Here is a 15,568-nt window from a genome sequence, read left to right as displayed (position 1 = left end):
GGGAGGGGCAGCCCCGCGCCCGGGGAGCCGAGGCGAAGCCCCAACCGTCCCGCCCCTTCGCCCCACGGCCCGGCCCGGCCCGCCCCGGCCGGGACAGGACGGATGGACCGTGGCGTGAAACCTCTGCGTGGGTTATCTTATTTATGAAGTTTTTTAACAAGTGTGAAGAGCAGTGGCGATGCGAATCGCTCTGGCACTGACTTGACCTAGAACGTGACATCTTCGAGGTAGGAACAACTGTTTTTCTTGCCCGGGAATAGAGCGGTGTGAGGGAGAAGCCGCCCCATACCTGATGAAGCAGTTGGGTTGTTTTTCCTTCAATAATTACTACGTTAATAACTCTTCTTTTTTACAGCCGGATTTGAACGTGAAACGTCCTCGCTCTTCTAATGCGTGGAGGGGACGTCTGAGTGCACCTTCATTAATTTCACTCGGCAGTGGTGGTGTTTGTACCTCACTGTACGCAGGTGACTGTGACTGTGGTAGGCATAAGTGTGTGACTTAGAGGGTGTTTATTTCTGCCATGGTGAAATTAACTTTGTGCATAATTTGCAGTATTTTTAAACGGTTACCTATTTTGGCATTATTTACACTATTACAAATAACTTTATGCCATAAACATTCAGGATGGAACAGGATAAGGTGAAAAAGAGAGCACGTCTCACAAATGCCTCTACAGCTACTTGATGAAGTAAGATTAAAAAGAAAAACCCAAACAACTCCTTTGACTAACAAGCAAGGGAGGTGCAGAATTTATTTTTATTGAAACGAGTAAAGATGCTAGCCTAGTTTTGTGTAAGCGTATTAGAAGTATGAAAGAGATCACTCTGTTGTGAGAATTCTTTGAAATCTGATTGTTCTGAACTGTTAATGGTGCAGTTACAAGTTTTTTCTTATTAATGAAACCACAGGAGCATGATGGTAATGTCGAATACTGTAGTGATGTCAAGTACTGCAAGGTTGAAAAGGGTCTCTAGCAGTCAACTACTGCACTTCTCTGAAAAAAGGAGTAGTAAAATCTAGACGATGACTCATGTTTTCTTCCTGCCTTTTCCCCAAAAGTGAGAATTCTACAGCTGCTTCAAAGGGTTTAGAGTTTTGTCTATTCTACTCTGAATCTCTTGCTGCAAATTAAATGGTTATTTCCTTCATTACTATCACAATTTTGATACTTTATTTAGATATTTGATGTCTGTTACTGTGTTTCACCAGTGTTTTTTTTCCTGGACTGAAATTGTTGTCTGAAGACATGCGGTACTTCTAGCAAATGAGGCAAATTATTATTCAATAAATCAGTGTAGTTATTGCAAACTTACTCTTAGTGAAACATTTTTTAGCTTTCAGTCTGTACACTTATTGGAGCTCCATAAGAGGCAACTAAGAAAGGAAACCTTTTGTCAATAGGCTAATATTTATGGTGCATGATTCTTATGTCTGTTGAAAAATTGATTGAAATTGAAAATGGCTGGAAATACTGCTCTATTGTAATAGAGCAACAATTGGTACCCTCTTTTTCTTATAAATAGGTAATAATAATTCTGTTAAAATACATGGTTTGGGAAGGCCATAGACTAACAGATTTAACAGCCTGCCAGAATAAACTTTTAAGTGTATCTATTATGCCCATATGAAAACACAAGGATTTTTATTATCCTTTTAATAAGAACTGTTATAGTCTGTTTTCTTACTTCTTCTAGAATGTAGTCTAACATGTAGCTTATGTATTGAGTCATAGGAGGTTCTTTTACCTTAAACATATCTTTGTGAAAATCTTCCCAAGAAACAAAACTCCTACTCTTTGCCTGTGACCTGATTTTGTTCACTGTAATATGGTTGTAAGGGGCGGTAGGTATATTTTAGATAGGTTCTCATAAGGGCAGCGGAGGTTTTTAATAAATATATTTTCCTGTTAAAATGCTTTTTAAGTGTTTCTGTTTTTCTGTTTCTGGGGTTTTGTGTTGTTTTTTTTTGTTTTGGTTTGGGTTTTTTTTGTTGTTTTAAAAACCCCCACATTTGATTACTAATAAGTTGTTGATTAATCTGAGCATTCCGTCACTTTGAAAGAACTCTGAGGTTCTAAGACTGAACAAGAATTTATATTTTGTAAACTATTTTAAAGGACAAAAAAACCTCATAGCATTTGGACTTCATATTGTTCTAACCTGAAGCTAGCTGAAGTCTAGGCAGTTATCTGGAATGAATTAACAGTGGATCAAATAAAATCTCGTTTTCTTCCTTTTGGGAAGTCAGATGAATTATAATTTTCATTAATATTGATGTAATAGGTTCAATAAAAACTGCGAAACCAAAACAAAATAAAAGGGTAAAATGAGGATTTTTATTTTTTGAAACTGCTTTTCTGATGCCTTTCCTCTAAGAAGTGAAATGTTTTCTCTGCATTCCTGTACTCTGTACTACTTGAGGGCAGACAGAATGAAGCTGTGCAGAATATTTTAAAGGAATTGGAAATAAAATACAGAAACTCCTTCAGACATCTGGAACATGTAATAATTTTTTTTCCTACCTCTGAGTGATCTTCTCATACAGGTTGCCAGTGGTGTCTGTCATGATAAAAAAAAAAAAAACAACCCAAAACCAAATTAGATACTATCAGTAACACTTGTTTAAACTATGCACTAGGTTTATCTTGATGTGTTATTGCTGGAATTTCACTCATACATGTTAAATGAAAGAAAAGGGCTGAAAAAGGAAATTCTCCATGTACTACATAGTACCAATACCAGCCACTGTGGTATGGGAATTTTTTAAGCATTTAGGTTGTTCAGTGACCACATTACCTCTATCTGTAATGACACAGTATTAGAAACATCGTGTAGAAGTGGGTGTTTTCATGCCACTGTTATGGAAACCTACTAAAGAATTTATTTGAGGATGATGACCTTTCTGCTTGGTTTCTTCTAACCAGCCTCTGGAATTTAATAAAACCTTACATTCCTGTTTTAGAATTATATATACATTGCTTCAAACAACTCTTCCGGTGTTCAGAGTAAACTTTATGTAACACTGTGACTTTCAAAACATCTACTATTTTATGTAACACTGACTTTCAAAATTCAGGAAAACTTTTCCATCTGAGCCCCTAACTTTCCCTTAGTTTGAATTCTTGTAAGTATACAGCTTGGTAAAGTTGGTTATGCTTGAAGCCATGTTAGCCAAGTGTGTATCAGCTAAATGAGACTGTCTTCAAATGAAGTTAGTGAGCATCAAAATGTTGAGTGAACTTTGGTGAGGAAATATCTTGTGGAGGGGGGGAAAGTAATACGTAGAGACATCTCAGTACAGTTGAGTATATACTGGTTGTGACTCTTGTTGCAGAAGTGCAGTTATGCTGGTGCTCTGTTTGCTTTGCTACCTGAGGTACCATTTAAGTCTCTTTTGGCCAAGGTGTCCTCTCATGTGGACTCATACAGCTGAGTGTATTTTGGGGGGATTGCGTGATACAACAGACAGCAGAATTTGGTCTGCTAAGTACATAATTTTATATCCTCATCTGATCATGTTGTAAGCTCAAGAACAGAGTATACAGTGCTCTGACTAACGATCACAGACACTTTGTTTTTGCCGTGCTTAGCTCTTGTTCTTTACAAACAGCTTTTTACTAATCAGATTTACTCCATTTATAAACTATCTTGAACTAAAATGTTAACAGGAAGCGAAATCTAACAGAGCTAGGTCAAGTCTGTTTGAGCTCCCAAGAAGATTTGACAAACCATGTTCATTTCTAGTGTAGCTGCACTGAGTTGTGTCTGAAATGAAGTTGACCAAAGCTGAACAAATTGTGGTTTATTTGTCATCACTTGAAATGTGACATACTTGTGTGAAGTCCCAGAGCGCTATTAGTCTCTTCAAATACATTGGTTTTAGGTAATCTGATTCCTTCCCCTTTTTATTATATTAAGATAAAATTACCTGCTTTAAGATTTGATATTTTAAGGAAAGCTTTAAGAAAAGACCTTTTCATAGTGTTCCAATTTATAATATTTGAACTCATACCAGTGTATCTTTGAATGTGTGTGACTGCTTCATCACCAGTAGTACTTAAGGATTGTCAGAAAGTATTAGGAGTATCATGCCAGTGAAAGAATTAATGTTGCCTGCCTGAGAAGTTATACCAAATTCAATGGGCTTTTGGAGTATTCCAATATAATTGCAAATTCAAATGAATCTGGGAACAGCTCTCTGGCGTGGCAAGAGTTGTGCACTGAAATTGTTGACACTTACTTGAACCAAGCGTAAGAAGAATAAAGCAGCAGAGCATGGAAATCTTTTTGTTTTATGCTTCCCCCCCTTATTTTTCTTTTGAAGTGTGAGGATAGTATTAATCCTGATAAACTACCTTACTATGACTTTGGACTGACTTAACAGTTACAAGTTCACAGGTATACTTAAAAACAGAGTAATATTGGCTAAGATTGACTTTTAGACTTAAAATAAAGCATCGTTTTTTGCAAGCACCAGGGAAAGAAGCCCTTGGAATCTATATTCAGTGTTGTTCCTGCTATTGGCTTTGTGTATTATGTTTAGTAGACAGCTGTGCCGTGTTTTCTCATTTACTAAGTGTGGGTAATGGAACTGAACTCCAAGTATTGCACGTCATTGTATTTAATGTATATCCTTAAAACGCCTTTACTTTCTGACAGAAGGTGCTATGTACATATAAGATGTTGCCACTTCTGTTATTTGTCACTGTACTGTCTTGGTGATGTGGATTGTATTTTATTAGTACTCAAATTACAGTAGTTTAGGTAAAATAATTTGAAAGCTCCCCAAGAGTTATATATGGGGAATTTGGTGAGTATTCGGTATCTCACTCATTTAGGCTTCCTCATAAAATTCCTAGGCTAATTTTTGATAAATTGTGCAACCTTAATTTTAAAGATACATAAATAGTGCACAAGAGAATCATTTAAAGCTTGGCTGATAACAAATTCAGTTGAGCAAAGTGCTTCGGTCACAGTCTGAGTGCTAGTCTATCAGTGTTCTCTGTGTGATAGTGTTTTACTCTTTCTGTAAGTTTGCTTTGGAGAATAGCTATCTGTCTTACCTGAAAGCAGTAGAGAGATCCATGAGCTCACTTGAACCTGTGCTTCTCTTCAGTAAAGGCTGTCAGTCATCTCATTTTAACCTCTTTACAATGCTTTAGAGCTTGCCTTGAAAATAAAGTAATTTCCTTACAAACTTGTGATCAAACTTAAATTTTCTTTCAGATATTGAAGTGCAGTGCTGTCCTTTAATGAGTCATTAATTCAGTTCTCAGAGAATATTGGATAACTACATGATTAAAATAAAATCAGATTAAGATTTGATGAACAGGAGCACAACTGCTATTGCTGTATGTTGTTGTACATATTTCTTGAAGACATTTTTTCTTCTCTAAGTGGCTAAGCACATTGTCCCTGAAGGTTTCATAGTCATGACAGTTTAAGGAATGAGCCTGATATTTCCACTCTTTTTAAAGACTGAGCAAAACCAGATTGGTCTGCTACAATATAGCTTGACAGTTCCCTTACAACTTTTCTTTCAGAAGTTTGTCACATTAATGCTGACAGACAGATATTCGGCCAGGCAGCACAGGCTGTGGAGCAAAGTATATTTTATATATTGCAAAATAAGTGTATTTCAGTTTAGGTACCTTGTCATGCTTAAATAATAATTAAAAAAATTGTAGAAGTCTTTGGGCTCTACCACAGACTTAATTGCTGTGGGACGATTAAATTGGATCTCTGTGTATGCTCGAACGGTCATGATGAGATTTATTTGGAGAAAGGTTTTAAATTGTGAGTGGCTGCCACTGTCTGTCATTCCAGATGTTTCACAAGTCCCAGTGACTCCATTATCTGTGTAAAATAAATTATTCTGTGAGGTCTCGTGCCTCTGACAAAAATGTGCAGAGAACTATTTAAACATTATTTGGTTGTCACATATCCAATATTTTTTGGTCTTCAGATAAGTTGAAAAATCTACTTACTAAAGGGATTTTATATCCAAATTGGTAAATAATGTATTTTCTAGTGCTTTTTTTTTAAACTTCAATGCTTGTTAATAAGCAAGGCAATATAGCTGTCATGTTTTGTTAGATTGTTGAGTACAGCTCTTGGATTGAGTCTGAGGCATGACGTTGTAGCTCTTGTTACATATATTTGTTTATTCACCCACCACATACTACATTAAGTCACACTTAAAACATTGAATTCAACCTGCAGATTTCTGGCTTAGTGGATTCCTCCCACCTCAACACAAATATCCTTTTATCAAAATATTTTTCAGAAAGAGGAAGAAGCTCAGCAGAGAATAAGAATCCTCTCCTTAGAGATACTGGACTTCTCTTTGACCTGTTCCTCTTCCTCAGTCTTTTTTACATGCAGTTCATTTATAACCAGTGTTGCTGCTGACAGCTGGAGGTGGCTCTACCAGGCAATGAAACTAGGTCTTACTTAAGTCATCAGCTGGCAACACGGAGAGACTTATTCTTCAGGTGTTGGTGCCCTGGAAAACACTGCCACTTTCTGTGGGAGCAAAGTATCTCTCCCCCACGTGAAACAGGTCAGAGTTACTATTATTTCCACTCTTCAAAGAGATAGTCAATTAAAGTCACAGGACAGAGTCAGCTGGTGAGGTGAAGGTAGAAGAATGTTGAATACTATTTGCTTTACTAGATCAACTTCCAGTGTTTCACAGTTGGAAATTTCCATCAAAAAAATTCAATTTGTAACCATGATGCTGTGCAGAGAGCAAGATCCAACTTGATTGACTGAATGGTTCCTGTGTTCTTTGATAATAATTACAACTTCAGAAATATCCAGTTCCTGTTAAAAGAAATAATAAAAGCTTTATAGAATAATTTCCATTGGAAGGGACCTAGGAAATCATCCAGTCAAAGCTCTTCTTCAAGGTGGACCTAATTTAAAAGTGAGGCCAGGCTGCTCAGGGCCTTCTCACGATGACTTATGAACTCTCCCTGGGTGGAGAGTCCACAGCTTCTCTGGGAACCTGTTCCAGTACTTTACTCCTCTCACTGTGAACGTTGTTTTCTTACACATAGCTGGAATTTCTGTGGGTGCATCTTCTGACTTTTGTCTCTTGTCCCCTTGGTGCATGTCCCTGAGGAAAGCTTTGTGCTGACTTCTGTCTAACCCACCCCAGGAAACTGAACACAGTAATTACATACCCCTATAGCCAAACCCACTTCCCTCAGTTTTTCCTTGTATGTCGTGTGCTCCAAACTTCTTTTGCCCACCAGAATGGCCAGGTCCTTTTCTGCTGTTTTGCTCCCAGGCTGTAGTGTTGCATGTACATAATCTAGCCCAGGTGCAGGACTTTGCCCTTGTCTTGGTTGACCATCATGAGGTTCTTGCTGGCTGATTCCTCCAGCTTGTCAAGGCTGCTCTTAATAGTAGCTGTGCCCTCCAGTATGTCAGCTGATCTCCCCAATCTGGTGTCATTAGCAAAATTGCCCCATCTGTCTCATTTTCCAAGTCATTGATGAAGATGTCAAACAAGACTTGCTCCAGTATTGATACCTGAGGAACTCCACTCCTAACTGGGCATCAGTCAGACTTCAAACCAGTGACCTTTCAGTCTGATGGTAGAGCCAGTTTTTCACCTTGTGGTCTGCCCATCTTATCCCCACAGTTTGAGTACAAAACTCTTCTGCTGGGACACAGCATCTTCCTCTTTCTTAGCGTTTCATTGTGTGCCCAGGAAAATTCAGAGGAACATCAATGCACTTTGTGAAAGGAGGACAAGAATCTATATTTTCCTCCACTTGCCATTGAAAAAGTACTAGTATATAAAGCAAGGGTTTATTTTAGGAATGTCATTGTGAAAAGTTACATTAGAAGGCACTGAAAAATCACAAAACATTTACAATAGAAGTAGGTTTTCTCAGCAAGGTGCTGCAGAAGTGCTGAACTTGCAGCTCCAGTTTTGATAACGTGAGTACATAAAGCAGAACACAAAGGAGATGAAGAAATAGTGCCTTCATTGAGTTGCCCTGTAGCACATTGCTTGTAACTTCTCACCAATGCAATAGGTCATGAAAAACCTTTGGGTTGGTTTTGGTTTGGTTTTGGGTCCTTTTGTATTTCTACACTCTTGCAGGTCACATCATAGTCTAGCTATCAGAGATAGATTTTTTCCTTTTTTATATACAGCTGGAAGTCTAAGCTAAGCACATCACTGGAGGAACCAAAGTTCAAAAAATTAAGGAGATCTACAGTAAAATGGTGAGAATTAGTAAGTTGTAGTCCTTGCAATTTTCTGATAACAGATGCTGTGCAAGTGCCAGGCATTGTTGATACAAGTGCCATTTTTTTAATAGAATGGCATTTGATTTTTGTATGCATTTAAATGCCAACCATCTTCATGCTGCGAGTCACTGTTTCAAGTGTTTGATTGTTTAGTCCATCTTCTGTTGCATTATTATTTGATTGCATGAGTACTGGCCAAACAGTTCACGCTGTATCACCATCTAAGTACAAACTGCCTTGTACGTTCACAGAATGGGCATTCATTAGCAAGCATAATGAAGGCTCCACTGAGATTAATTTGATTGTGAGAGCTTCAGAGTTGTTCTTCCCTCAGTGTTACATAAACACTATTAGCAGATCCTTTAGAAAATTGATTTGCTGATCATTTAAGTGGCAGGCCTGTTTGGAGCTATGCTGAAATGTATCCTTAGCCATGCTCCTGTAATTAAACTAAGGAGTTTCATAAGAACATAGGTGAAGAGATGAGGATGCTTTTTGGGCTGCTGTTACTTTGTTCTCAACTCTTGATCATTTTTACAGGCTGCTGTACCCCTTCCCCTTGCCCTGTTTCTGCAATCACAGCTGCATTGGTGCTGTGTTGCTTCACCTTGCCTTACCTCTACAAACGCAGCTGTGTGGCTGATGGCCGTTTCGTGTATGTGTGTGTGTCTTGGCCTTGGAGTTATTTCCTCCAAGTTCTGCCTGGCTTCTTTTTGAGAAAGAAAGAAAGAAAACTTGGGGAGATCTTGAATCTGGTCATCCCTGCCTGATGCTGCCTGCATTAGAAGAGGCCCTGTTCCCTTGTCCTGCCTCTTGCTGGTCCAGTTGGGCTCCTGCCATGCCACTGGGAGGGAGGAAGCACAGATCTGGCAGCATTTCTGCCTGCTGCCCTACAGTGGGCTCCTTTCCGAGACGGCATTGGTAGGACCCCACTGTTGAGTGGGTAATTGGGATTAAAAAAGGTGTGGAAGGGGGGGGGAAATGGGACTGCAGAGGGAAGAGTTCAGAGAGAAAGATGTGATGGAAGGAGCAAAGGAGAGGAAGAAAATATATGTATGATTAAGGGACTAACAAGAGGGAAGATTGAGAACACAGAGTTCTTGTTTGGGAGACAATTATTTGAGAAGAGAAGGCTGCCTGAATCCAGAAGGGGTGGTTGAATTCAGGTGGTGGACGTTTTTGGACAGCCTGTCTAATGAGTCTTCTGTGTGGGTATGGTGTAATGTGTGACATGCTTGAATAGATTTTTTTAGCGACGGAACCCAGATGCCCTTATGTGTTTCCTGAATTTTGGTGAATGTGCATAAATCACTGCTGGAATGGAGAATGTGAGAGAGGGGAAAAGAAATAGTAGCAGCAAAGTGAAACTTGTGAAGAAATGGAAGAGAACTCAATGTAAGGAGTGTGTGAGGGAAAGGAGGGTAATGCTTCTTCCAAGCCTATATTAGTGCAACAGAAATTGAAAATGTCAAAATAATAACGTGTAACAATATGTAGGAATCTTTGAAAACTTAGGAATAGAATAAATTGTGGTGTGGTGATAAGATTGGAAACTTGCTTAGAGACAACACTGGCCAACTGGCCAATCTCTCATCCATGACTTACTGATACTGAAAAATAAAATCTTCTCTTTTGATCTCATTCTCTTACCTCCTTCTTTGGACCAAATATTTTTTCTAGTTATATCTATTCTGGTACATTTTCCCATCTGTTTACTACCCTTTCCCTGAATTTATTCTGCAGAAGTATCCTGTTTATTCCTAGCTTTGGGATTATCAGCTTTGTGCTGTTAACTAATAGAAAAAGTGCTTCAGTTCATTTTGAGAATAATTTATGAAGATGGAGCTTTGTGGCTTTAATGTGTCTGTGTCTTTCTCCTTGCATATCCCCCATACTGTAGGTCTGATGAGAAGAAAAAGACAAGTAGAAATGTTGCATGGGAGCACATTGAATTTAAGGTGGGGTGAATTAGGAATGATTTGTAATTTTGAGGAAAAACAAGGACAGAAGAATACACACCCTCACATCTATAGGTAGTCAGTTATACTGCCTCCAGCCAGAACTATCTTGCTACTCGTCCAATGTGACCAGACTACCATCCTTCTTCCTACCTTGCACATCTGTCCATCCTTTTGTATTAATTTTTTCACCAACTCACATCTAGCCTGTCCCTGGTTTGGTGTGGAAAAAGCTGGGTAGTGAAGAATTTGGCCTATACAAGTAGAATATGTACAAATCTGTAGCAGTGGATCTGTGATATAGAGGTAGTGAGAAATAAAACCTTAGTTATTTCATTTCTTATTGTGCTTTCTTAGTTGGTATGGAGTTTAGTATAAAGAGAAGCAAGGGCAAAGCAGTGCTCTCATTTGTGCTGAAAACAGAATTCTCCAGCCTCTCCTGGGTGTGGATAGAAAGTAATCCCATTTTCTTCTCACCCTGGTTGGTTGAGAGGTCTGCAAACCAGTTCATCTGCGCTAGCTATTACCTGAATCAGAGCCACAAATCTGAAGTCAACACCTCAAATGTAAAGCTTGGATCCAAGCTCCTGTAATATGCCTTTGACCCATTGAAGAGGTCAAGACTAGGGGTGAAGTTTTGGCCTAACTTTATACCTCTGCTTGTTCAGTTTATGTGCAGATATAGTCTTTGTTTGCATCCTTTCCGGGGCAAAAGAAAAAGCTGGTGCAAGAGTCTGTATGACCTTTGGTAGGATGCCCTTCCTTAGCTTGCTGAATGTGTGGCTGTGACTGAGAATCCACCCTGTAACTGATTGTTTGCTTTTCAAGATAGTCCTGACTATCAGATCAAGTTAGTACCTAACTAAGAAGTGTCAGCATTCCTGATATGACATGTCGATTTGTTGTCGCTGGTGGTCTGTGAGTAACTAATCTTGGGGTTTTGATGCTGAACTTAAGAAATCAAAAGTGGTTAGATACTGAAATGTTTAAAAGGTTTTGATCTTGTTGTCTAAACGGAAAAACCTGTTTCTTTTAGAAAGAATCTACATAAAATACTCCATTGCATGTAGGAGGAGGAGACCATATGCAGGGCAGAATATTGGCAGCATGCTTGTGACAAAAGTACAAGGAATGTGGGAGACTTATACTCAGTTCCCTGTTGCTGCAGAGATTCAACGTGTATTTCCCATAGTCCACAAAGGTGCATAGATTTTGGGCCTTTTGGGCTGGTGGGAAATGCTGTCAAGATTTTATTGGTGGAAGGAGAAGAGCATACACACCAGTGCTTGGGAGTGCCAACTTCGTATCTGCTGCCCTTGATTCAGACCCTGACGTTAGCTTCACCACTGACCCACAGAGTCTCCAGACACAGGTATCCTGCTAAGTGGAATGGTCTCACGTTATATAAAATTCTTATATAGAAAATTAAGAGTAGGGCTCTTGCCTCTAATCTCTTTAGTGCAATGTATATTTATGTACAGTAGTGTGATACCAGCAGTGGAACCGACACTGTTACCCATATTTAAAAAAAAATGAGTAGCCTAGTGATTCAGGTTCCCCTGTGAGAGACAGAAGACATGATTTGTTAAGTTGACTGAGGCAGAAGAATTGTTTCTACCACACTGAATGTAATTAAACTTAAGTAATGGATCTCCGTGTACATGCATGCTTTTCTCTGTTCAGAACAATGTGGTGTATTCACCAGTTTTGTTGCTAATTGAAAATGTGTTTTTTTTCTTAATATTGATAACAACTGTTTGTGTTCCTTTAAAAAAGTTGAGAGGTCTGTTTGATTCACAGAATACTGCTACTTTCTGAACTGTTTCCCTGTACTGAATGCAGTAATGTTTTTTTAAAAAAATAAATTATGACAACAAAATGGTGAAATCCTTTGGGGCAGGAGGGAAGAATGGCAGTCTGGACTTACCTTAAAAATTCCTCCTCCGCTTGAGGTCTGTTTTGAAATGTGTTCTAGCTGCAGGGAGCAAAACTATTAGCCTATTTAGAAACAGGCTCTGTACAGCTATATTAGCATCATCCCTCCTCCACAGTTTGCCTGCCTGTCTTCCTTCTCTTAACGAACTGCAGTTCATATGTGCACAGCTGATTTTTGCCTGGCTGGATTTCAGCTGGTCTAGACTGGAAGACAGTGAGTGGGTATAAAGTTGCAGTATAAGCACCGGTAATCTCTGAAATCTTTATTTGGGGAATAGGTGGGGCATTTGTCTCTCTCCTGAAGGAGAGGGTTGACATGTCTCAGTTTCAGGATGACTGGGGAATGTATTTCAGTGTCTGTGGTGAGCAAGTGAAACCTGTGTCCAGAATCCTGTTGTTAGCCAGGGTAACTCTTTTTCCTTGCAGTTGGATGAAATTATTTTAAAGAGATCATTTCATAGCAGTTGTAGAAAACTGTCAATAGATGCTTGTCAAATCATCCTGCTGGGAACATTGTGTTTGCAACAGAATTTTGCAGCTGCTGAGTAGCTTTGTCAAAACTAACAAGTGAATTCTTTGCATTCAGAAGTTACGTTGCTTTTTCAAATTATTGTCTGCAGTGTTGCAGTAATAACCGGTAACTCATGGAGATAGTAACTTCCCATTCAAAGCACTCAAAGCTCTGTACAGTATGGTTGTATTCATGAAGATAAACTTCTGTCTTTTTCACAGTGTGGATGCAGTTTTTCATTCTTGTACTAATAGGTGGACTGTTTCAGGTGACTGCCAAATAATTATTCTTAGTGGTTTCTCATGCACCTCTCTGCAAACTTGGAAATCTGATTGGGCGTAGCTGAAGCAGTACCACTGCTTTTGTCCATCTGTATAATTTTTGAGGGTTTTTTTCTTCATTTTTATAGTTTTTATTTATGCGGGGAAATACAATGGTGTAACTATACCAATGCAGACTGGTATGTTTGTGCACGTGTGCTCTCAGCAAGAGAACCTTCCTCTATGGATTTTCATCAATATTTAATTAGAGTCGTATAGTTATACCTCTACATTTCCATAGGAAAACCTTTTGAATCATGTTTGCAGAATGGAGATTATGCATTTTTAATTTTGCATATTGGGATGTCTATTGGAAAAGTCTTAGGATCTGACTTAACTACTTCAGAAATTACAATAAGATTTTCATGACTCTTAAGTTAGATTAAGCTTCCAGTTAGAGCATAAAAAGTTTAAATCATGTTGGCCTAAATGTAACATCCTTTAACAGACAAAAGGACTTCAATAAAAAGATGAAGACTGGGTGCTCGGATGTATGTTTGTGCAGCCTTGGATGGAGTCACAAGAGCTTTGTTTGCATTAGCAATGTGTTTGGATTTCTGCATAGAGTGTTGTTTAATAGTGGCAGCATATAAAATTCAAGTTAAGTAGAGCAAGGAAATGCCATACAATTGTTAGTGTGAAATATGACAGATAGAACAATTTTCTACCCTTGAGTGATTTAAAACCATTTGCAATCTTAATCCGAAAAGGCACTGCTTAAAGCAGTGCTCTGCTTTAGAGATGAACAACGGTACAATAATCAGACAGAAATGCATAGTTTCACTTCTCATATGTTATTAGTCTACTGACAGTATTCTTTGTTTCCCCTAACTTTTTATATGGTGCAGCAATCTGAAGGCTTTGGTTCTTCTGCCACTGATTCTGTAAATAATTTAATTTCTCTGAGCTTCATTTTTCCCCTTATATAAAAAAAAAAAAAAAAAAGATATTTTCCTTACATTTGTCAACGCCTTCATTGCCTTGAAGGTTGTCCTGGTTTCAGATGTTTAACTGCAAGGCATTGTTAGTTGTTGCTGTTTACTTTTATTAATATGTGGTGAATTAGTAAGTGTAATATTCAGGAAAGTAAATACATTGGGGAGAGATAAGAGAAGAAAGGAATACCTTTCGTCTCACTTTCCTCTTTGCACTTTATTTGGCTGTAGTGTTAAGGTTCTCATAAAAATACAGCATTTCAGATACCCTGGTCTGGGACACTACAGTTACGTGGGCAGGTATAATGAAAACCAAGATTTGCGCCTTTTTTGCTTTTTTAATAGAAGTTTAACAAAAGGATATAGACAAGGAATAAAATATGACAAAAAGGATAAAATTCTCTAGCTTTTGAGGCAGGTTGCCCATCCATTCATGCAATTTTGAATAATCTTTCTAAGCAACTGCTATCTGTCACTCTCTAATAGAGGAGAGAAAAGCTCTTCGTACTAACAGGAAGTCAGGAGGGGTGATTTCCAAAAGAATTGTATTTGACAGTGCGAAGATCACTCCAAATTATTTTGCTTTATGTCCTATCCTTGCTTCATTGGTCAAGTAACTGCAACTTCCAGAGGGATTTAAGCCTCACTTTAAATACAGTTAGGATGCAAATGTGCCCCAGTATGGCAACTTGAAATACCAGGCAGGTTTGTAGCTGAGATCATATGGAGAAAGGTAGGGAACTAAGTCGTGTGAGATAACATTGAGACATTGACTGATATACCCATCTAGCTAATGGGGAAGTTTTGTTCCAAATATCAGAGCACTTGCTGGGCTTCATAGATAAGCAGTTGAAAACAGTCAAATAAAGGGGTGAGGGAAGGAACATTGTTGAGGATAGGCAAGGGTTAAAGGTTTACTCTTTGCAACTCCGTGCTGCATGTTAGTATCATATTTTATCTATTAGGATAATGTATCCTTGTAAAATTACAACATTAGTAATGTTTAAGCTGAATGACGGTTTTTCTTTCTGACTTTATCTAGTACTTTTTCAGGGCATTTATGTTTAAACTTGCATGTATTTTGCCTGCTACAAAGAGACAGAGGTAATGCATCATTTGTGCATGTCGTTGGGAGCTAGGACTGTATTCTGAAAGCTTGTGATGTGAACCAGGCAGGCAATATTTATGAACTCTGTTAATAGCTTCCTTATCAGAAGTACAAACCCACACAAATACTGTAGGTATTTGGCCTACAGGGCTTTCTAACACCATTCTCCTGAATCTGAACTGCTATCTAAAGAAGCAGATTTTGGTGCATGTTTGAGTTATCTTTTCAAATAAGGGACATTGAAGTCCATAAATAGCAGTGGTGATATCTGCCAGTATAAAACACTTTCCAATTTCTGGATGAGGTACTGAATTCCATTACTAATTTGGAAGCTCCTGAGTTGAGACAGTTCCTACACCTGCCATATATAAATTCCTGCAATGTGGCTTTGATGCAGAGGTGGAGAGGAGAGTAGAGCTGTGTCAGGCCTCTCTGCTCAAACAGTTCCTAATCAAACTGAAGCTGTTAAGATGCAGTCATACAGGTCATATGCAAGCAGCTTTTCTTATCTCTTTGGCCACAGCTTGACTG

General features: G+C 38.6%; 1 protein-coding gene across 1 annotated transcript in view; it reads left to right on the top strand.

Moving 5' to 3' along the window:
- Window positions 1-15,568, top strand: part of CNIH3 (cornichon family AMPA receptor auxiliary protein 3) — a 50,054-nt gene that overhangs the window by 1,438 nt on the left and 33,048 nt on the right. Inside the window, 2 exon segments of the mRNA XM_009894332.1 lie at window positions 356-482; window positions 13,084-13,134. Coding sequence (XP_009892634.1) covers window positions 356-482; window positions 13,084-13,134 — 178 coding nt within the window.

The sequence above is a fragment of the Charadrius vociferus genome, unplaced genomic scaffold (genome assembly GCF_000708025.1).
Source record: "Charadrius vociferus isolate BGI_N301 unplaced genomic scaffold, ASM70802v2 scaffold261, whole genome shotgun sequence".
Lineage (NCBI taxonomy): Eukaryota > Metazoa > Chordata > Aves > Charadriiformes > Charadriidae > Charadrius > Charadrius vociferus.
The sequence above is the reverse complement of the archived record's forward strand: the minus strand, read 5'-3'. Positions and strand labels throughout refer to the sequence as shown.